Below are 22,229 nucleotides of genomic sequence, written 5' to 3'. Positions count from 1 at the left end.
TGAGCATCGTTCCACGTAATTGGGATACGATGACATGCATCAACCAACTCAGCGAGTCTGACCACCTAATCTCGTTAGTCGCCTTTTATGTCAAGCATGGGTTGCTGAAGACCCCGGATCTTCATGGATCTGCACCAATGTAAAGTTGAGGTCACTATATGTAAAGTTGAGGCCATTATATGAAAAGTTGAGATGACTATATGTTAAGTTGAGGTCACCATATGTTAAGTTGAGGTCACAATACCCTCCTATCTTCTTACCTTTTTATCAGAATCAAATGTAAAGTTGAGGTCTCTGTTCTCTGATATTAGTCTCACGAGGTTGACTTCGATATTCACACCGAGGACAAAGATGTCGTCTATGTAGAGGTCATTGACCTCCGACACTGCGTTGTGTTCGATAGTCAGGTCCAGTACATTCTGTAACCATCAAAAATCAACTATTTACAAGCGTTTATAAAAGAATGCCGAAAGTAATAGCGAAAGTGAGCACGTTGCTTTAGTAGAAGGAAATGACGTAGGGCAGAGGAAATGACGTGGATGGACGGAAAGTAGAGGTACTTATAGAGTGAGTAAATAGTGGGATGTTAAATAAATGCTGCCTGTAAACCCATTTAGCGAATTACTGCTAAATGTTCATGTCTGAACGTCTTTAGACCTGTATCACTTTAGTCTTTCCCAGCCTCTCACAGGACAATGTGTGTTGAATGTCTGAATGAAAATATGAAACTATATCCACGGTCACCACGTTTTGTAACAAATGCCGCTTGGATCAACGAATGAAGTTTTTCCTCAGGTTGTCGTGTGGGATTGAGGAGTACAAAGCTGAAAATTTAAATGTGTTGACAGAACTGAACGTCGTGTTCTTTTTGATTTTGCAAACATTCAAGCAAATCCTTTGAGTTTTTGAGAATCCACATGGCTATAATTTCACTTGTCTCAAATACATTCTGTAAATATAAAGAAAGTTCTTCGTCTATTAAATGAAGGATTACGGTTGATCTTTGAGTCAGGGATTTGGTGGTACATTTTCTGGACCCAGCATTATCCTTCCCTTGTGTGTTTTTTTTATGGAGCTTTGGGATCCATCTTTGGGATTTAGAGTAAAGTACTGATGCATGGTTGAGGCAGATTTCATCCTTCGTTAACACACAGGCCTTTATATGTGGGATCATTTGATGTGTCACTTCTTTGATCACACCATTACTGTAGTGGTTCTTACATATAATGGTTATGTTATTTGACGCCTTGTCAGTGGAGACAACAATGTTGTGGGAACAAGCTAAGCTGTCTTGAAAACACTTCGAGATCACTGGATTTATTTCACTGTGATTATTGAAACATCTGGTTCAACGTCATACATGTTTAAATGAAACTAGAATGTGTTTTTAATCAAAAACATATGTCTCCCAACTAGCTCAAGTTGTAACAGTAAATGTGTTTGCAAATCCAAGAAACAAACATAGCAAATAATAGACTGGAAAGATAATAGTTTCATGCAGAAATATTCATTAGCTGTAGCAATTTGACGGTAAAAAAAAGCGCTACTTGTTTCCAATTTGTTTCCGTGGAAACACAAGAAATTACAAAAATAAAAATTTAAAAATATGAAAAGGCAACAGTTGAGCATGTGGCCATTTGACATGTATAGTTTTAATGCAAAAATATTCATTAGTTTGAGAGTTATGCCTCGGAAACAAAGCCTAGAGTTGTTTGAAAACACACTGTATCCATCAAAACGTAAAAAAATAAAAGAAAGATTAGAAAATAGCAAAAGATACCAGTTACGCTGATGAGCAATGCATATGCCAAGTTTTGTTGAAAAGGGTTGAAATGTTTTCAAGTTATTACCGGAAATAAACCCTTCCCTCGTTAAGACCAAGTCAAAAATGTTTCCATGGAAGTTATAATTTTTTTTAAAAGATTCAAAATAGCAAAGGGCACCAGTTGAACAGATGAGCAATGCATGTGCGAAGTTTCATTGAAATATCTTGAACAGTTTCAAAGGTATGTCCTGGAAATGAACACGACTTACATTGGAGACTACGTCAGAATTGTTTCCATGGAAACGTAAAAAAATGTGTTTTGGAAAGAATTTAAAATAACAAAAGGCACCAGTTCAGCTGATGAGTAATGCATATGCCAAGTTTCACTCGTTTAAGGGTTACGGTCCGGAAACCAACCTTTCCCTAGTTTGAGATTAAATCAAAATTGTTTTCATGGAAACGTAAAAAATAAAAATTTGGAAACAAATCAAAATAGTAAACGTCACCGGTTGAGCTGATGAGCAATGTATATGCCAAGTTTCATTGAAATATGTTGAACGGTTGTCAAGTAATGGCCAGACCTAACCTCATTAAAATCAAATCTTAGATCATATCACCGCAAAACAAAGGACTGAGGACATCCTACTACGGGTCACTTCACAACGACTAAAAAAAGAACTAAAACAAACATACTTGTAGGTTGTATGTGCGTTTCTGGTAAGAAGGTACTTACATTTTCCGTATAAAAAGTTGAACTGTAATAATTTCCATTCTCATAGGTATCTGAAACAGGAGTGGTGTAACACAAATCAACATGCTGCTATAATATATATTTCAATGATAGGATACAATAAGGCACTGGACATGGATGTAGGCCTCTGATGAAGAACAGTCGTGACTGCTTACGTATTGTATGTCAGTTGACCAGAAAAGAGTTTGCATGTACTTGCAAATACAGAATCAACCTCCACAGTTCTTTTCCCTGAAGACCCTAGTGATATGTACGTAACAAAGTATGTTTGCAGTTTCCACAATCTTTCCCTTTACGCCCAATGATATCTGTTTCGCCAGATAATCGAGACTGATTATTTTCTGGCGTTGATGTTTTGTGTAAACATAATCGTGTCCTAGCCTCCGTGCTATGTATATCTGAGACAGGCATAAGTAAACGTCTCTACTAAGCTGTGGCCGAGGCTTGCTGGTACGCACCGATAGATTCACCATCATCCCAGAACAGCCAACCTTTAGCTGCGTTCACAGGGCAGAGTCCGATCTTTAGTGTTAGTGGATTCTTGCGACTTGAGTGTAGAGAAAAGTTAACAATATATTTAACACAAAATCCATCTTCCCAAGGCAAGGGAGTGAACTGACTATTAGACAAGTTTCCACCCTTGCCGAACTTGGCTGAAATTTCTAGGCTCGATCGTAGCGCCACCAGTGGATATTACAAGTTATGTCCCTTCTATTGCTCTCCTATTGACCAATCCGATTCAACCACTCATATCATTTGCATTTACTTCAAACAGAATGGGGGCACCCCGTCAAGACGATCCGAGCGATAATCAAGATCTATATTGTGATAAAAACGGGTCTTACATCGCGAAGTGCATCAAATCAAGTGAGCATGTTGATTTAAAACAGATTGTGAAAACATCTGTTGTTTTGCAAATCCTGCAATTGAGAGAAATCTACACGACAGTTTACAAACAGGGCGTCGATTTCGTCACGCAACTTTCATAAGGCTATGCATAGACACGTTAGTCCAGCCAAAATATAACGCCATAAAACCAGTCTAGTTCGGCAAGGATGGAAGCGGGACTTTTAAAGTCAGTTAACACCCTTGCCTGTGGAAGATGCACAAACTCCCACCCATACCATACAACGACCAGTGGTAGTCCAAAGCAGTGTCATTCTGAGAGTTACGTTGACATCTATTCTCTGTTTGAGCATACTATATTCAACGTACTGACACTAGTTGTTCTTCTCTTGGTTCACATAATGCCAACAAAGCCTTTGCAGAGTCACAAATGTAATTATTTTCTGGAGTTTGTTAATCGTTTTGGAGGGAGCATAGTTTACAAAGCGTTGTATTGGCTGTGACCGAATGATATGAATATGATAGTGTTTGTTCAATTTATTACTGGTACTTTTTTATCGTTTTTTTCCGTAATACCTGTTTCGAGTATTGTTAGCTGGTTCCTGGGTAATAACGATGTAACCGCCACGAATGTGGAGTTGTACTGGGGTGTCCGGCTTGACCGGCATCTCCATGTTCTCCTGTCCAGTACCAGTTGTCTCTTCCAGCTGAAACATACCAGCACTTGCCAACACCTGTCAGTGCACACAGTCAGCATGTCGTAGACTGTACATGGTCACCGCGATTCAATTGCTTCACATTGTCCATGTGTCATACAGTATTGATGTACCCGAAGGATAAACAGATTGCTGTGACTTTATAATTTACAGATAATCATTCATAATCGTAAAAGTACGTATAAGTGCGTGATCAAATAAAGGATCATTGTAACCGCCATTGGCATCAAAGACGCATCAGCAACAGTGGAAGGAAATGGCTGCGGTTACGTCCCTTGACATTAATTTAATAATATCACGGAAAGTTTGTATTGTTTGTTTGTTGTTTAACGCCGCACTCAGCAATATTCCAACCATATGACGGCGGTCTGTAAATAATCAAGTCTGGACCAGACAATCCAGTGATGACATGCATCAACCATGTCAGCGAGACTGACAACACGATCCCGTTAGTCGCCTCTTACGACATGCATAGTCAATCTTTACGGCAATCATGGGTTGCTGAAGACCTATTCTACCCCGGCTCTGGTTCATGCGTAATAACGATGTAACCGTAGATACACATACTGACAATGTAAACGTTGTACCATCTTCCCGCAGGTAGATACACATACTGACAATGTAAACGTTGTACCATCTTCCCGCAGGTAGATACACATACTGACAATGTAAACGTTGTACCATCTTCCCGCAGGTAGATACACATACTGACAATGTAAACGTTGTACCATCTTCCCGCAGGTAGATACACATACTGACAGTGTAAACGTTGTACCATCTTCCCGCAGGTAGATACACATACTGACAATGTAAACGTTGTACCATCTTCCCGCAGGTAGATACACATACTGACAATGTAAACGTTGTACCATCTTCCCGCAGGTAGATACACATACTGACAATGTAAACGTTGTACCATCTTCCCGCAGGTAGATACACATACTGACAATGTAAACGTTGTACCATCTTCCCGCAGGTAGATACACATACTGACAGTGTAAACGTTGTACCATCTTCCCGCAGGTAGATACACATACTGACAGTGTAAACGTTGTACCATCTTCCCGCAGGTAGATACACATACTGACCGTGTAAACGTTGTACCATCTTCCCGCAGGTAGATACACATACTGACCGTGTAAACGTTGTACCATCTTCCCGCAGGTAGATACACATACTGACCGTGTAAACGTTGTACCATCTTCCCGCAGGTAGATACACATACTGACCCTATAAACGTTGTACCATCGTCCCTCAGGTAGATACACATACCGACCCTGTGAAAGTTGTACCATCTTCCCTCAGGTAGATACACATACCGACCCTGTAAACGTTGTACCATCGTCCCTCAGGTAGATACACATACCGACCCTGTGAAAGTTGTACCATCTTCCCTCAGGTAGATACACATACCGACCCTGTAAAAGTTGTACCATCTTCCCTCAGGTAGATACACAAACCGACCCTGTAAAAGTTGTGCCATCTTCCCGCAGGTAGATACACATACTGACCGTGTAAAAGTTGTACCATCTTCCCTCAGGTAGATACACATACCGACTCTGTAAAAGTTGTAACATCTTCCCTCAGGCAGATACACATACACACCGTGTAAAAGTTGTACCATCTTACCTCAGGTACATACACATACTAACCGTGTAAAAGTTGTACCATCTTCCTCCGGGGAAATACATTTTTAGAACGGTTTGATTCTGCAAACAAATGTGAGGAGAAAATATCCAGGGTCATAATATTGTCAATTATTTCTTCGAGCACAGTGTACAGCGGACAGTGTTACTGTTATACTTTGAATACTAATTGAATACCATTCATATATACTGATGGATAAGGAACAATGAAAAATATCGGAAAATAAGTTTTAACGTCAGTACATTTGAAATAGCCCACACAGATATTCAACACATGTCAGAATTAAGAGTTGAGATGTGTCTGTAATGTGGTCATTGTTTCCACTGCGTCTTTGGTAGACAGGCTGGGAACCCATGATAGCATCTTACTTGACTGTAAAAGTGTTCTCGTATTCATCTCCATCAGTATATAATCATAAATAAAAGCAACAAAACCCTTTTTATCTTCATAACAAATCTCTGCCAAAAGTTGAGGCGATTGTACGCTTCCGATCATATCGTAAATATGTTTTTGTGAATCACTATCGACTAGTGATGACAACAGACACAATTCTTTAATATGACATTAGTCATCAGTCATGAGACTTAAATGCCTTTATAGTTATATAATTACAGTTAAAGGTCATGGTAGATACTTCATTTCTGGTCATGGCATGTGACTTTAGGCTGGTAGTGATCAGATGGGATTAAGATACAGAATAGACTCTATCCGCCTGTATCCCACTGTAAACCAAGCAGGAATGGCTTACCTCGTACAGGATGGGCGAGATGAGTAGCCCGCCGCCCCACAGGAACTGTTCAAAGTTGGTGGACACATTCTTTTCATATGGAAACCTCAAATACAATAATAACAAAAATGATTTACCGATTAAAGTGGCCCTACATGTAGCGCACAGCTGGAAAGGAGTTGAAATGATATGATTCGGTTGATCTATGAATTAACCACCGACAAATCTCTGCCACAACATTGTTTTTGAAGAAATGGAAACCTGATGTGGATACAATCTATCTTCTTTATAGTAAAGAAGAACTTTACTGGTTACAATTGTTTTCAATCCCTCAATATGTGATGGCATATCTTTGGATAGTTAACATGTTGTGGTATTTGTATGTCTTTGAAGACTACGGTTTTGGAAGCAATACATTTACAAACACATCAAGATCGTTCACCCAAGCTGCCAGAACAGTGTAGTCCACTCACTCCAGGGCAAGGGACCTGATCACCGGCTCCCCGATCGTGTGGGCGAAGTGGAACAAGTGGTAAAGAAAGGGCAACAGACTGTAGCGAGTTTCCATCGCTTCCCGTGAAACACGGGCAACGTCATCTCCCAAAGCACCAGGATCTTGCTCCTGAAACAAGGACATAACACAGGTAGCATGTAACGCATGACAGAATAGTTTAAGAATCATCAATATTGTAGACAGATTACAACTGGAACAAAGACAAATATAAGGGTTTACTTGCATCTATAGACATTCAGAATAACATTTACGAAACACATGGGGTCTACCCGGTAATTGATTTAGTGAATTCAGTTTCTTTCTTAAAACATTTCTGTTTATGTAGGGTCATAGGAGAATTTCAAAGAGTTTTAAATACATATGTGACACCTACTATATAGTTGAGACCATTGTGGTTGCGACTGAATGTGTAGAATAACGACTAGTTACATGTAAATACATATGTGACACCTACTATATAGTTGAGACCATTGTGGTTGCGACTGAATGTGTAGAAGGCTCCAAGCTGCATCCATCGACTACACAACTCCGCGGTAGTGTTGCCAAAGAAGCCACAGATATCAGCGCCAATCTGAAAGTATCACACATGATGTTGTGAATATGTTGAGTGAAAAACTCAACATCTTAAGTAATTCTCATCGTGCTTCTTAATATCACTTCATGCTGATGGGGTTATTCGTTCCAAATGTTCCAGTGTATTCACTGTGCACTGGGAGGCACATGTTGATGTGATGTGTGGTGAAATAGGTGCCAAAGAATGAAAGAAGTTGCATTCCATACAAACTGTCATGTATTCATGTTCTTCCAACTTCTATATACCTATCAGAGACGTCAATAGAGTAACTAGTTGATAACTCAGCTTGGTATCAAGAAACATTATTCTACATTTGCTCATAAAGAATAACCTACTTGCAACTCAGAAATATGTTACACGGAAATACGGATTATCTGTCCCTCGTCAAGGCGCGGACTTTACACAATTAATTCACTCAGGAAAGATAATACATAATCCGTGGAGGTTATTATCAAATTATACGTTCTTATTATTTCTTGCCCTCAACCTTTGGGTCGCAATATTTATCCGTATCAGTTGCAATACGGCACTATGTTTTTAGTCATTCGTGACACGATACCAATTGGTTGTATTTCAAAATAAGATTTCCATTTTATGTACCTACAAAATACATTATGTCGGGTATAAACCTTTTACTTACGTAAGGTATTCCAAACAGATTGAACTCCAGAATACCTGAAAAGGTACAAGGAATTGATCATGCCTAAAAGAGACCACCAAATCTAACTCCTTATAATTACTGTTAAGGTTCATTGCATTTTGCTCCCCCATTTCGGTAAATGACTTCACACCCAAGGGTGTGAACACCTGCCTAAAATAGAACACTGTGTAGGAACATGTATAATTTCTCATATCTTGTCACCTTCCTAAATAAGCCAAATGTGCTAAAAATAGATGATTTCTTTGTTAAAGGGAAAACTGCACAGATACTTTTTTTTTTTTTTTTGTTTGTTTGTTGTTTAACACCGCACTCAGCAATATGTAAGTTATATGACAGTAGTCTGTAAACAATCAAGTCTGGACCAGACAATCCAGTGATTGACATCATGAGCATCGATCCCCGTACGCAATTGGGATATGATCATGATGACATGCATCAACCAAATCAATGAGTCTGACCACCCGATCCCGATAGTCGCCTCTTACAACAAGCAAAGTCACCTTTTACAGCAAGCATGAGTTGGTGAAGACCTATTCTACCCCTGATCTTCATGGGTCTTCCAGATTCTGAATTGTTCTAATCTATCAACGTGTTGTTGATGTCATATCAGCTATGTCCATAGTTTTGTACTTCATACCTATACATACATCACATGCATTACTGTCAATACTATTAGTACAGATGAACCACTTTGGATTCAGAATTGCCCTTGTCAGTGTTACATAACATATCTGCAATCAACAACTGTTATATTCAGTAATAATCAAAGAATCGTTCTTGGGCAGGTTGGGATGAGATTTATTTTCTGACCTATGATAGATAACCTCATGTCTTCCCAGTCACTTGTGTTGTCCCCCAGCCAGTGTCCAGCGTCCTTGCCGCTACCAGGGAACGTGGACCGGGAGATGACGATACCACGCTTCCCTGTAGCCTTCTGTAGACCTCTGGAATACAACACTGGTGTCATGTTTCTTTGTTTCTGTGTAACGCCCAGCAATATTCCAGCTATATGACGGCGGTCTGTAAAGAATCGAGTCTGGACCAGACAATCCAGTGATTGACATCATGAGCATCGATCCACGCAATTGGGATACGATGACATGGATCAACGAAGTCAGCAAGCCTGACCACCCGATCCCGTCAGTCGCCTCTTACGACAAGCATAGTCGTCATTTACAGCAAGCATGGTTGCTGAGGACCTTTGATAATCCTAACCCGGATCTTCATGGATAACCGGTTTAATGTCTGAAGTTCCATTCTTGGATGACACTGCCGGGTATAGCTGAAATAATTCTTAAAGCGGGGTAAAAGTCATTCAAATATACAATACTACAATGCAGTGTGTTGCAACAACATCCATGACAATATGATTACAAAAGTGCCAAAACAAAACAAAATATTATAAACAAATAATTCCGTTAAAAATAAAGCGATGACACCATGTAAAATGAGCGTCAAAATGAAGTATTACAGTTGTAGGATAAGGTTCCAGCTGTCGAAGTACAGCACTATAAATTGTTATAGTTGGTCGTTTGTTTACGTTGTTATACGTTTTCCACCCACCTGAGTGTCGGTTCGGTCTGGCTCCACCCATACAGACTGTGTACGTCATAGTGCCTGAACTGGTCCGCATCCCCTTGTACAGTAGACAGACAGATTGTCTTGTCAGACAGGCGGGCCTTCACAGTCCCGTCATGGCCATAGGCCGCTCCTGTGTCAGGACAAAGGTGAGATGAGGTGAAATGGAGTGTAACGGCGCGTCCAAGATTATTGTACTTATATAGTGTCGTGCGTGCGTGCGTGCGTGCGTGCGTGTACCAGTACGGACTGTTGCTGATTTATAGTGCTAGCACACTGAGATACCATGCCATTACTAATATCATTCGGTGATGATGAGTGGCGATTTAACTTTTCACGGTGGACCGGTATTACCGCGCGAATGAATGGAAACTGATTATAACCTCCGAATCAAATGCATGTGTATCGGTTGGGACTCCCAGAAATTATACTTCCGTTGTGTTCTCGCTTTCCAAGAAAAGACTGTTGCAGAGTGACAATCAGATCGTCATATCAGGCGAAAGCGCGAGGTGGGCAAGGGAGCGCCTTTTTAAAGCCAATGATTCTCTCTGATGTAATGAAGTATTTCCGTGTGAGCTTTATCACTTAACATGTGTTTGAAACACCGTAAAAATGTCCTTACGTGTTCTGTAGGGTGGATCGTCATACTTGTTGGTGGGACATTTCGTACTCCAATAGGGAGTTGCGTCTTCCGGCCAGTTAAAGGGGCGCTCTTCATTGGTCCCAAAGTTGGCCGGTTCGTTCATGTCCTTGAAGCAAACAACACAGTATATTATCACCCAAAAGTCTACCATGTTATGAGTGAGTGAGTTGGGTTTAACGCCGCTTTAACAGTATTCGAGTTATATCACGACGTGTCAGCTTTATGTGGTAGAAAAGCCCCAGGTCTCAGACGTTTACCACTTCGGTGAAACCCACACGGGTATGGTGCTGACAAACCTAGAAACATAATCGGGGCGAATCGGGATTCGAGCCCACAACCATAGGTCTCTGGCGTGCCTAAGGGACGCACCTCTGCACAGGGAATCGCGGCGCCTTAGACGCGCCCACCCGTTCCTCCCTCTACCATCTTATGAAGAAGATAAATGATTAAAGAAATATTTCAAACGAGAAGATGCATAAGGGTGTCAGATGAAACGTTGTCACTATCAGGCGCTGATTTTGTCAGTAAGATCTGTATAACATGTACAGGAACTGAACATTCAATTTTGTTTTGGGAGGGGTGTCTCGAACGTCTGTTATAGAAAGAATAGAAAACAATTCACTGTTAGGGACCAAACAATTTCTTTCAAGTCACAATTGACTTCAGGGTACAGTTCCACAAAGCGATCTAGCGCTACGGCAGTCGTAAGCCAGTGTTAGTATGGGAGTTACGATCACCTTAGAGATAAGATGGCTTTATGGAATGTGGCCCAGGACGTACAGCCTGTCCTACAAAGACATATTACTTTTTTGTGAAACTTGTGGCTATTTGTCGGTGCTTCCTGGGGCAATTGTTTTTTATTGTTTCTTTGGTTGACCAATTCTAACCCGGATCTTCACGAATATCTGGAGCAAAGTGTTGGCACCATGCGTATATAGTATGTACGTGCACTTACAACCCAGAGGCCATCGAAGGCGAGTCTGCTGTGATGGCTAACAATAAGGTCTGACCAGACTTCTCGTGTGACATTCTTGAAGAAATCCGGAAACACAACCTTGCCTTTTGGCCACACCTAGAAATAATGACTGCATGTTTATTTCTAACATATCACATGTATGTTAAATGGTGCATATTGTGCCAGTTTGAGACAAGTTTCCAATCTTCAATGGCTACAACTGTATATAGATATGATAACTTAAGCAACGGAAACAAATAGCTAGGATAACTTTGGCAGTGGAAACAAATAACTGTGATAACTTAAGCAGCGGAAACAAATATCTGGGATAACTTTGGCAGTGGAAACAAATAACTGTGATAACTTAAGCAAAGGAAACAAATAGCTAGGGTAACTTTGGCAGCGGAAACAAATAACTAGAATAACTTAAGCAACGGAAACAAATAACTAGAATAACTTTGGCAGCGGAAACAAATAACTAGAATAACTTTGGCAGCGGAAACAAATAACTAGAATAACTTTGGCAGCGGAATCAAATAACTAGAATAACTTAAGCAGCGGAAACAAATATCTGGGATAACTTTGGCAGCGGAAACAAATAACAAGGATAACTTAAGCAAAGGAAACAAATAGCTAGGGTAACTTTGGCAGCGGAAACAAATAACTAGAATAACTTAAGCAACGGAAACAAATAACTAGAATAACTTTGGCAGCGGAAACAAATAACTAGAATAACTTTGGCAGCGGAAACAAATAACTAGAATAACTTTGGCAGCGGAATCAAATAACTAGAATAACTTAAGCAGCGGAAACAAATATCTGGGATAACTTTGGCAGCGGAAACAAATAACAAGGATAACTTAAGCAAAGGAAACAAATTCTGACCACAAAATGTTTCAGAAAACTCGTTACTCATTACTCATTACTCATTACTCATCATCATCATCATCATCATCATCATACACACATATCCAAGTATGGCGTTTGTTTCATCCTTGCTGTCATCCGGGGCATTGTACTCTGAAGGCCACTTGATATTGGCACGGGCCGCCTTCATATTCTCGTAGGGCTGGTAGTTGGTCTCATTGCTGATCAAGCAGGGATCCTGTGAAAGTTGGATATGTAGAGAGTCAAACACATGTTTATACCTGATACTGCCTGTAGATCAACAAGCTGGTCGGTGAACTGTCAACCTTTTTCACGCACTGCGTTTCTGGATTAAGAGGGAATTTTACGTCTCTTTTAGCACTATTCTAGACATATTAGGGTGAAGGCCTCTTCCCGGGCAAGCCTGTCCAGAAGACTATATCAAAGCCTAGTTGAAACAAGACTTTGATAAAAAGGCTAGTGGACGCTCTTGCCTCGGGAAGATGACGTGAAGGGTACAAAGAAGGGCAAGGGATCGATAGCTTGACGAGAAAACGCTTTAACCACCAGGCTACCGCATCCGCGATCTGTGTCTACATCAACGCTTCAAGAATTGGCAGAAATTGGTTGGAAGAATTCACAGAAACTGTTATTGTGTAGTTCATCCCAGTAAAAGGCCTATTTTTAGGGCACCCCTTGTTGCCATACAACTATTGCACCCTTTAATAGTCAGATGGCACAAGGTTATAATAACAATACCTTGTCGACCCGTTTGTTTGCTTTTTTCTGTTTTAATTACGCGGCAGTCAGTAATAGTCCATCCGTATCAGAACGGCCTGTAACGCATGTAGTCTGTGATTGTCCCACGCCATTTGGGCTAACAGACACGTAATCAACCAAATCAACGAGCATTGCCACCCCAATCATCTTGCGAAAAACACAGGTTATAGGGAACTAATGCTGACATTCCCTATGGGGCCTTGTCCATGTCGTGTCTTGTGTTATTGTATGTCATGGTGACAGCACCACATACCAATATAATGATAGTTTTCATGCCCTCCTGTCTCAGCTCGTTGAAGTAGTCGTTCAAGCCGGCGAAGTTGACGTCGTCGACAGTGAAGTCCTTCCGCTCGTCCATGTGGTCAATGTCCGCGTACTGCACATCCTGTAACAGGGTTATGTAACCACGTGTCATCGAATTGGGAAACACACGGTCATCTGATCAAAGAACATGTGTACGGCATTGGTAAAGATTCCATACAAATGATACTGATAACACACCTGATACACACCTAAAAAATACTGTTTGTTTATTTGTTGCATAACGCCGCACTCAGCAATATTCCAGATATATGACGGCGATCTCCAAATAATCGAATCAGGACTTGATCAGGAGCATCGATCCATGCAATTTGGATACGATGACATGCATCAAGCAAGTTAACAAGCCTGTAAACTGTGGTATTTGTCTAATTATTCGCTGGACATATGAATTATCCCACTGAGTATTGAGAGACCACTATTAAAAAAACATTTGCCAGTTTCCCTCTTTTTAATTTAACCACATTACGTATGTTTGTAAACCAACTCGTAAACAATTGTATTGGTAACGATATATTCAAACGAAAATCTCATTGTCATACAATGTATAGTGATATCGTTGCGACAAACTTGATATCAGGATCCGATAAATATGAAATAAGGTCACCTAGAGGAACTACTTTTACTAAGATCCACACACCAATGCAATACATACTTGCTACCGAAACCTATTGCCCAAAGTTCCCCATAATATAATGTCAAGGTTTATCGATGTGTGAATACGAAACAAACATGGCTGCACTTATTTGCCACATGTTGCTTCGTATTCCCACACGGTTTCTTAAGTAACTTCAGTAAATGAAAAGGCTGACTTCAAATTCTAAAATATGTAGTACGTCCTGGTATTCTCTGGTATGTTATTCAACATCACCCTCTGCTAGTACTTACGTGAGGTATGTAGTACGTCCTGGTATTCTCTGATATGTTATTCAACATCACCCTCTGCTAGTACTTACGTGAGGAATGTAGTACGTCCTGGTATTCTCTGGTATGTTATTCAACATCACCCTCTGCTAGTGCTTACGTGAGGTATGTAGTACGTCCTGGTATTCTCTGGTATGTTATTCAACATCACCCTCTGCTAGTACTTACGTGAGGTATGTAGTACGTCCTGGTATTCTCTGATATGTTATTCAACATCACCCTCTGCTAGTGCTTACGTGAGGTATGTAGTACGTCCTGGTATTCTCTGGTATGTTATTCAACATCACCCTCTGCTAGTACTTACGTGAGGTATGTAGTACGTCCTGGTATTCTCTGGTATGTTATTCAACATCACCCTCTGCTAGTGCTTACGTGAGGTATGTAGTACGTCCTGGTATTCTCTGGTATGTTATTCAACATCACCCTCTGCTAGTACTTACGTGAGGTATGTAGTACGTCCTGGTATTCTCTGATATGTTATTCAACATCACCCTCTGCTAGTGCTTACGTGAGGTATGTAGTACGTCCTGGTATTCTCTGGTATGTTATTCAACATCACCCTCTGCTAGTACTTACGTGAGGTATGTAGTACGTCCTGGTATTCTCTGATATGTTATTCAACATCACCCTCTGCTAGTACTTACGTGAGGTATGTAGTACGTCCTGGTATTCTCTGATATGTTATTCAACATCACCCTCTGCTAGTACTTACGTGAGGTATGTAGTACGTCCTGGTATTCTCTGATATGTTATTCAACATCACCCTCTGCTAGTGCTTACGTGAGGTATGTAGTACGTCCTGGTATTCTCTGGTATGTTATTCAACATCACCCTCTGCTAGTACTTACGTGAGGTATGTAGTACGTCCTGGTATTCTCTGATATGTTATTCAACATCACCCTCTGCTAGTGCTTACGTGAGGTATGTAGTATGTCCTGGTATTCTCTGGTATGTTATTCAACATCACCCTCTGCTAGTACATTCATGAGGTATGTAGTATGTCCGGGTATTCTCTGATATGTTATTCAACATCACCCTCTGCTAGTACTTACGTGAGGTATGTAGTACGTCCTGGTATTCTCTGATATGTTATTCAACATCACCCTCTGCTAGTACTTACGTGAGGTATGTAGTACGTCCTGGTATTCTCTGATATGTTATTCAACATCACCCTCTGCTAGTACTTACGTGAGGTATGTAGTACGTCCTGGTATTCTCTGATATGTTATTCAACATCACCCTCTGCTAGTGCTTACGTGAGGTATGTAGTACGTCCTGGTATTCTCTGGTATGTTATTCAACATCACCCTCTGCTAGTACTTACGTGAGGTATGTAGTACGTCCTGGTATTCTCTGATATGTTATTCAACATCACCCTCTGCTAGTGCTTACGTGAGGTATGTAGTATGTCCTGGTATTCTCTGGTATGTTATTCAACATCACCCTCTGCTAGTACATTCATGAGGTATGTAGTATGTCCGGGTATTCTCTGATATGTTATTCAACATCACCCTCTGCTAGTACTTACGTGAGGTATGTAGTACGTCCTGGTATTCTCTGATATGTTATTCAACATCACCCTCTGCTAGTACTTACGTGAGGTATGTAGTACGTCCTGGTATTCTCTGATATGTTATTCAACATCACCCTCTGCTAGTACTTACGTGAGGTATGTAGTACGTCCTGGTATTCTCTGATATGTTATTCAACATCACCCTCTGCTAGTACTTACGTGAGGTATGTAGTACGTCCTGGTATTCTCTGATATGTTATTCAACATCACCCTCTGCTAGTACTTACGTGAGGTATGTAGTACGTCCTGGTATTCTCTGATATGTTATTCAACATCACCCTCTGCTAGTACTTACGTGAGGTATGTAGTACGTCCTGGTATTCTCTGATATGTTATTCAACATCACCCTCTGCTAGTACATTCATGAGGTATGTAGTACGTCCTGGTATTCTCTGATATGTTATTCAACATCACCCTCTGCTAGTACTTACGTGAGGTATGTAGTACGTCCTGGTATTCTCTGATATGTTATTCAACATCACCCTCTGCTAGTGCTTACGTGAGGTATGTAGTATGTCCTGGTATTCTCTGGTATGTTATTCAACATCACCCTCTGCTAGTACTTACGTGAGGTATGTAGTACGTCCTGGTATTCTCTGGTATGTTATTCAACATCACCCTCTGCTAGTACTTACGTGAGGTATGTAGTACGTCCTGGTATTCTCTGGTATGTTATTCAACATCACCCTCTGCTAGTACATTCATGAGGTATGTAGTACGTCCTGGTATTCTCTGGTATGTTATTCAACATCACCCTCTGCTAGTACTTACGTGAGGAATGTAGTACGTCCGGGTATTCTCTGGTATGTTATTCAACATCACCCTCTGCTAGTACATTCATGAGGTATGTAGTACGTCCTGGTATTCTCTGGTATGTTATTCAACATCACCCTCTGCTAGTACTTACGTGAGGTATGTAGTACGTCCTGGTATTCTCTGGTATGTTATTCAACATCACCCTCTGCTAGTACTTACGTGAGGAATGTAGTACGTCCGGGTATTCTCTGGTATGTTATTCAACATCACCCTCTGCTAGTACTTACGTGAGGTATGTAGTACGTCCTGGTATTCTCTGGTATGTTATTCAACATCACCCTCTGCTAGTACTTACGTGAGGTATGTAGTACGTCCTGGTATTCTCTGGTATGTTATTCAACATCACCCTCTGCTAGTACTTACGTGAGGTATGTAGTATGTCCTGGTATTCTCTGGTATGTTATTCAACATCACCCTCTGCTAGTACATTCATGAGGTATGTAGTACGTCCTGGTATTCTCTGGTATGTTATTCAACATCACCCTCTGCTAGTACTTACGTGAGGTATGTAGTACGTCCTGGTATTCTCTGGTATGTTATTCAACATCACCCTCTGCTAGTACTTACGTGAGGTATGTAGTACGTCCTGGTATTCTCTGGTATGTTATTCAACATCACCCTCTGCTAGTACTTACGTGAGGTATGTAGTACGTCCTGGTATTCTCTGGTATGTTATTCAACATCACCCTCTGCTAGTACATTCATGAGGTATGTAGTACGTCCTGGTATTCTCTGGTATGTTATTCAACATCACCCTCTGCTAGTACTTACGTGAGGAATGTAGTACGTCCGGGTATTCTCTGGTATGTTATTCAACATCACCCTCTGCTAGTACATTCATGAGGTATGTAGTACGTCCTGGTATTCTCTGGTATGTTATTCAACATCACCCTCTGCTAGTACTTACGTGAGGTATGTAGTACGTCCTGGTATTCTCTGGTATGTTATTCAACATCACCCTCTGCTAGTACTTACGTGAGGTATGTAGTACGTCCTGGTATTCTCTGGTATGTTATTCAACATCACCCTCTGCTAGTACTTACGTGAGGTATGTAGTACGTCCTGGTATTCTCTGGTATGTTATTCAACATCACCCTCTGCTAGTACTTACGTGAGGTATGTAGTACGTCCTGGTATTCTCTGGTATGTTATTCAACATCACCCTCTGCTAGTACTTACGTGAGGTATGTAGTACGTCCTGGTATTCTCTGGTATGTTATTCAACATCACCCTCTGCTAGTACATTCATGAGGTATGTAGTACGTCCTGGTATTCTCTGATATGTTATTCAACATCACCCTCTGCTAGTACTTACGTGAGGTATGTAGTACGTCCTGGTATTCTCTGATATGTTATTCAACATCACCCTCTGCTAGTACTTACGTGAGGTATGTAGTATGTCCTGGTATTCTCTGGTATGTTATTCAACATCACCCTCTGCTAGTACTTACGTGAGGTATGTAGTACGTCCTGGTATTCTCTGGTATGTTATTCAACATCACCCTCTGCTAGTACTTACGTGAGGTATGTAGTACGTCCTGGTATTCTCTGGTATGTTATTCAACATCACCCTCTGCTAGTACTTACGTGAGGTATGTAGTATGTCCTGGTATTCTCTGGTATGTTATTCAACATCACCCTCTGCTAGTACTTACGTGAGGTATGTAGTACGTCCTGGTATTCTCTGGTATGTTATTCAACATCACCCTCTGCTAGTGCTTACGTGAGGTATGTAGTATGTCCTGGTATTCTCTGGTATGTTATTCAACATCACCCTCTGCTAGTACATTCATGAGGTATGTAGTACGTCCTGGTATTCTCTGATATGTTATTCAACATCACCCTCTGCTAGTACTTACGTGAGGTATGTAGTACGTCCTGGTATTCTCTGGTATGTTATTCAACATCACCCTCTGCTAGTACTTACGTGAGGTATGTAGTATGTCCTGGTATTCTCTGGTATGTTATTCAACATCACCCTCTGCTAGTACATTCATGAGGTATGTAGTACGTCCTGGTATTCTCTGATATGTTATTCAACATCACCCTCTGCTAGTACTTACGTGAGGTATGTAGTACGTCCTGGTATTCTCTGGTATGTTATTCAACATCACCCTCTGCTAGTACTTACGTGAGGTATGTAGTACGTCCTGGTATTCTCTGGTATGTTATTCAACATCACCCTCTGCTAGTACTTACGTGAGGTATGTAGTACGTCCTGGTATTCTCTGGTATGTTATTCAACATCACCCTCTGCTAGTGCTTACGTGAGGAATGTTGTACCTCCGGGTATTCTCTGATATGTTATTCAACATCACCCTCTGCTAGTACTTACGTGAGGTATGTAGTACGTCCTGGTATTCTCTGGTATGTTATTCAACATCACCCTCTGCTAGTACATTCATGAGGTATGTAGTACGTCCTGGTATTCTCTGATATGTTATTCAACATCACCCTCTGCTAGTACTTACGTGAGGTATGTAGTACGTCCTGGTATTCTCTGGTATGTTATTCAACATCACCCTCTGCTAGTACTTACGTGAGGTATGTAGTACGTCCTGGTATTCTCTGGTATGTTATTCAACATCACCCTCTGCTAGTACATTCATGAGGTATGTAGTACGTCCTGGTATTCTCTGGTATGTTATTCAACATCACCCTCTGCTAGTACTTACGTGAGGAATGTAGTACGTCCGGGTATTCTCTGGTATGTTATTCAACATCACCCTCTGCTAGTACTTACGTGAGGAATGTAGTACGTCCGGGTATTCTCTGGTATGTTATTCAACATCACCCTCTGCTAGTACTTACGTGAGGAATGTAGTACGTCCGGGTATTCTCTGGTATGTTATTCAACATCACCCTCTGCTAGTACTTACGTGAGGAATGTAGTACGTCCTGGTATTCTCTGGTATGTTATTCAACATCACCCTCTGCTAGTACTTACGTGAGGAATGTAGTACGTCCTGGTATTCTCTGGTATGTTATTCAACATCACCCTCTGCTAGTACTTACGTGAGGTATGTAGTACGTCCTGGTATTCTCTGATATGTTATTCAACATCACCCTCTGCTAGTACTTACGTGAGGAATGTTGTACCTCCGGGTATTCTCCACGGCTTTCTTGAGATTAGCGATGTTATTGTAACCATAGCGAGACAGCTGGAACCCCAGAGCCCAGTATGGGGGCATGAAGGGGCGGCCGATGACCTGTGGTAGAGAGCAATCCGTTTTGGATTTTTAGTTATTTATGAATCATGACCAAAGTCATTATTCTTAACGATTCCTCTACGAAATGTTCACCTAACAAGGCGTCGATAAAACGTTTTCTCCAGAGGGGTAAAGTACCTAAACTACTTCATCAACCCATATCAACATTATGCGGGTGAACGACTCGGATGGGGCTCGTGCATGTAGACTGATTCCATACTAACAAGGTTCACTGTACGAGGGCTGATCAAAAGGGTCTAAGCCTAACAAACAAACCAACAATTGTGAAAGTGTTTTTAATGTTATTTTTCAACATAATCTGCCTCCTTTTCAATACGCCTCTCATATCGATAGTGAACATTTTCAATTCAATTTAGGAAGAGGTTTTCTGAAGGCACCCTGGAAAACCCATTCACGGCAGCTTTGGGGTCATCGTTGTCGTCATGGCGCTTTCAAGAAAAGTGTTCTTTCAGTTTAGGAAACAGGTGGAAATCACTTGGTGCCAGGTCTGGCGAGTATGGCATGTGAGGAAGCACTTCGAATCAACAAGGATCACACCCTTTGCATCCCAGAATACAGTAGCCATAACTTTCCTCACTGACCTTGAAGACTTGAGTTTCCCTGGTGCCAAAGAAGTGGAATGGTGCCAATCCATGGCTTGACTTTTGATTCGGGATCATGTTGGTAGACCCATGTTTCATCACCCGTTACTAATCTCTTTTTGAATATGACGAAATCATCCTCAATTAGGTCTACATTTTCTCCGGCAATGTCACTTCTTTTTTCCTTATAATCAGAATTTAGAATTTCTGGCACCAAACGAGCAGATATCTTATTCATCTGTAAATGTTAAGGAATAATAGTTTCAATGGATTCATGGCTTAGACCTGTGTCTTATTCAAGTTCTGCAATGGTAATACGCCTATCTGACAGTATAGATATCTCCTTGACTGAATCTTCATTGATGGATGTTGAGGGACGTCCAGACCTAGGGTCATCATCAAGGCATGTCTCCCAGGCTTAAACATAGCTGCCCAAGGTTTAACAGTGGAATAGCTAGGGCACGTATCCCCATACAGTTGTGACTTGCGGTCATGGATTTCTTGGGAGTACTTTTCTCTAAAGTCAAAAACTTGATGACTGCTCGGTATTCTTCTGTTCCATTTCTGTGTCCATTTGGACCCCTATCACGTTCAACTGGCTGTCATTGATGTACAAACCCCATCAACAGACCAAATACGCTTGCAATGAACGACTCAAACAATGTACTGCATTGCCTAGTTCACTTTGTTATGGCCCATACTTGAAAATTAGTCAGGCCTAGAAATGTTTGACCAGCCCTCGTACAAGCTATATGCCAGTAACCTAACCGACTGTCTGCGTTAGCCTTACCTGTGTGTACTGCTGGACCGCGTTGTTGGCCGTGCTCCCCATGAACACATAGAAGTCCAGAATGCCGCCAGTCGTGCGATACGTCAGACTGGGCGACTCAGTGAAGGAGTACTCTGTGTTAATAAATCTTTCAACAAATCATAGAATTTGAACAGAACATTTTAGACCATTAGGAGTGAGCTCTATTACAAAGTCCCATTCGACCTTACCTGAAAAGAGGTACACCTGCCGTCCGAAGATACAGCCCCACCATTAGTAATTAGTTTTTTCGGACATTTTTTTATCTGAATGGAGGAGACGAATATTTATCCACAAAACATTTATTTCCAGCATCCAGCATAGGTGAATTCGAGTCAGTGAATACTGGTTTTACGTCGCTTTTGGCAATATTCCAGCAATATCACGGCGGGGGACTCCAGAAATGGGCTTCACACATTGTACCCATCTCGGGAATCGAACCCGGGTCTTCGGCGTGACGAGCGAACGCTTTAACCACTAGGCTACCCGACTGTCCCCTAGCATAGGTGAAAGACGCATGCAACGAAAAAATGTTGTTGTTGCAAAACCTGACACAAATTTATTCCACTGTGTTCTAGAAAAAAATTATTTATCTGACAACCCCAAGCTCGTGTCTCCCCTTCCTCCACAAATATGGAATGGTCGATCTCAAAGGCGGCGCTAATTTTGTCAATTGGAATATTACTGAAAGAGTAGGATGACGTACAAATTGCATGCATATACAGTGACGTGTCTCCCTGTGACAGGAAGTGACGTACCTTGAGCATTGCTGTTGAGCAAGAGGACGCCATGAGAGTTACCGTCGTCATCCTCCACGCAGATGTAAAAGGGGTGGACGCCGTACAGATTGGACTGGGGCAACACAAGAATAAATCAGACGCGGTGCATCACGGGACATGGGTAAGTCAGATTAGGTGCATGGATTAATCAGATGCGGTGCATCAAAGGACAT

The 22,229-nt window shown here is 41.2% G+C and overlaps 1 protein-coding gene across 2 annotated transcripts in view; it reads right to left on the bottom strand.

Annotated features, from left to right (window-relative positions):
- Positions 1 to 22,229, bottom strand: part of LOC124147610 (sucrase-isomaltase, intestinal-like) — an 85,166-nt gene that overhangs the window by 47,761 nt on the left and 15,176 nt on the right. For both annotated transcript variants that reach the window (XM_048400575.1, XM_048400574.1), the window contains exons 4-21: positions 22,036 to 22,129; positions 21,260 to 21,372; positions 19,742 to 19,867; positions 13,278 to 13,409; positions 12,345 to 12,482; positions 11,378 to 11,494; positions 10,402 to 10,528; positions 9,765 to 9,912; positions 9,012 to 9,145; positions 8,181 to 8,215; positions 7,421 to 7,537; positions 6,926 to 7,074; positions 6,474 to 6,558; positions 5,731 to 5,787; positions 3,939 to 4,069; positions 2,975 to 3,063; positions 2,499 to 2,548; positions 261 to 419 (exon numbers count right to left, since the gene is read on the bottom strand). In XM_048400575.1, coding sequence (XP_048256532.1) covers positions 261 to 419; positions 2,499 to 2,548; positions 2,975 to 3,063; positions 3,939 to 4,069; positions 5,731 to 5,787; positions 6,474 to 6,558; positions 6,926 to 7,074; positions 7,421 to 7,537; positions 8,181 to 8,215; positions 9,012 to 9,145; positions 9,765 to 9,912; positions 10,402 to 10,528; positions 11,378 to 11,494; positions 12,345 to 12,482; positions 13,278 to 13,409; positions 19,742 to 19,867; positions 21,260 to 21,372; positions 22,036 to 22,129 — 2,001 coding nt within the window. The remainder of the gene's footprint in view (positions 1 to 260; positions 420 to 2,498; positions 2,549 to 2,974; positions 3,064 to 3,938; positions 4,070 to 5,730; positions 5,788 to 6,473; positions 6,559 to 6,925; positions 7,075 to 7,420; positions 7,538 to 8,180; positions 8,216 to 9,011; positions 9,146 to 9,764; positions 9,913 to 10,401; positions 10,529 to 11,377; positions 11,495 to 12,344; positions 12,483 to 13,277; positions 13,410 to 19,741; positions 19,868 to 21,259; positions 21,373 to 22,035; positions 22,130 to 22,229) is intronic.

This window comes from Haliotis rufescens, unplaced genomic scaffold (genome assembly GCF_023055435.1).
Source record: "Haliotis rufescens isolate VD_foot unplaced genomic scaffold, xgHalRufe1.0.p SCAF_2, whole genome shotgun sequence".
NCBI lineage: Eukaryota > Metazoa > Mollusca > Gastropoda > Lepetellida > Haliotidae > Haliotis > Haliotis rufescens.
Note: the sequence above shows the minus strand (reverse complement) of the source record. Positions and strands in the feature narration are given on the sequence as shown.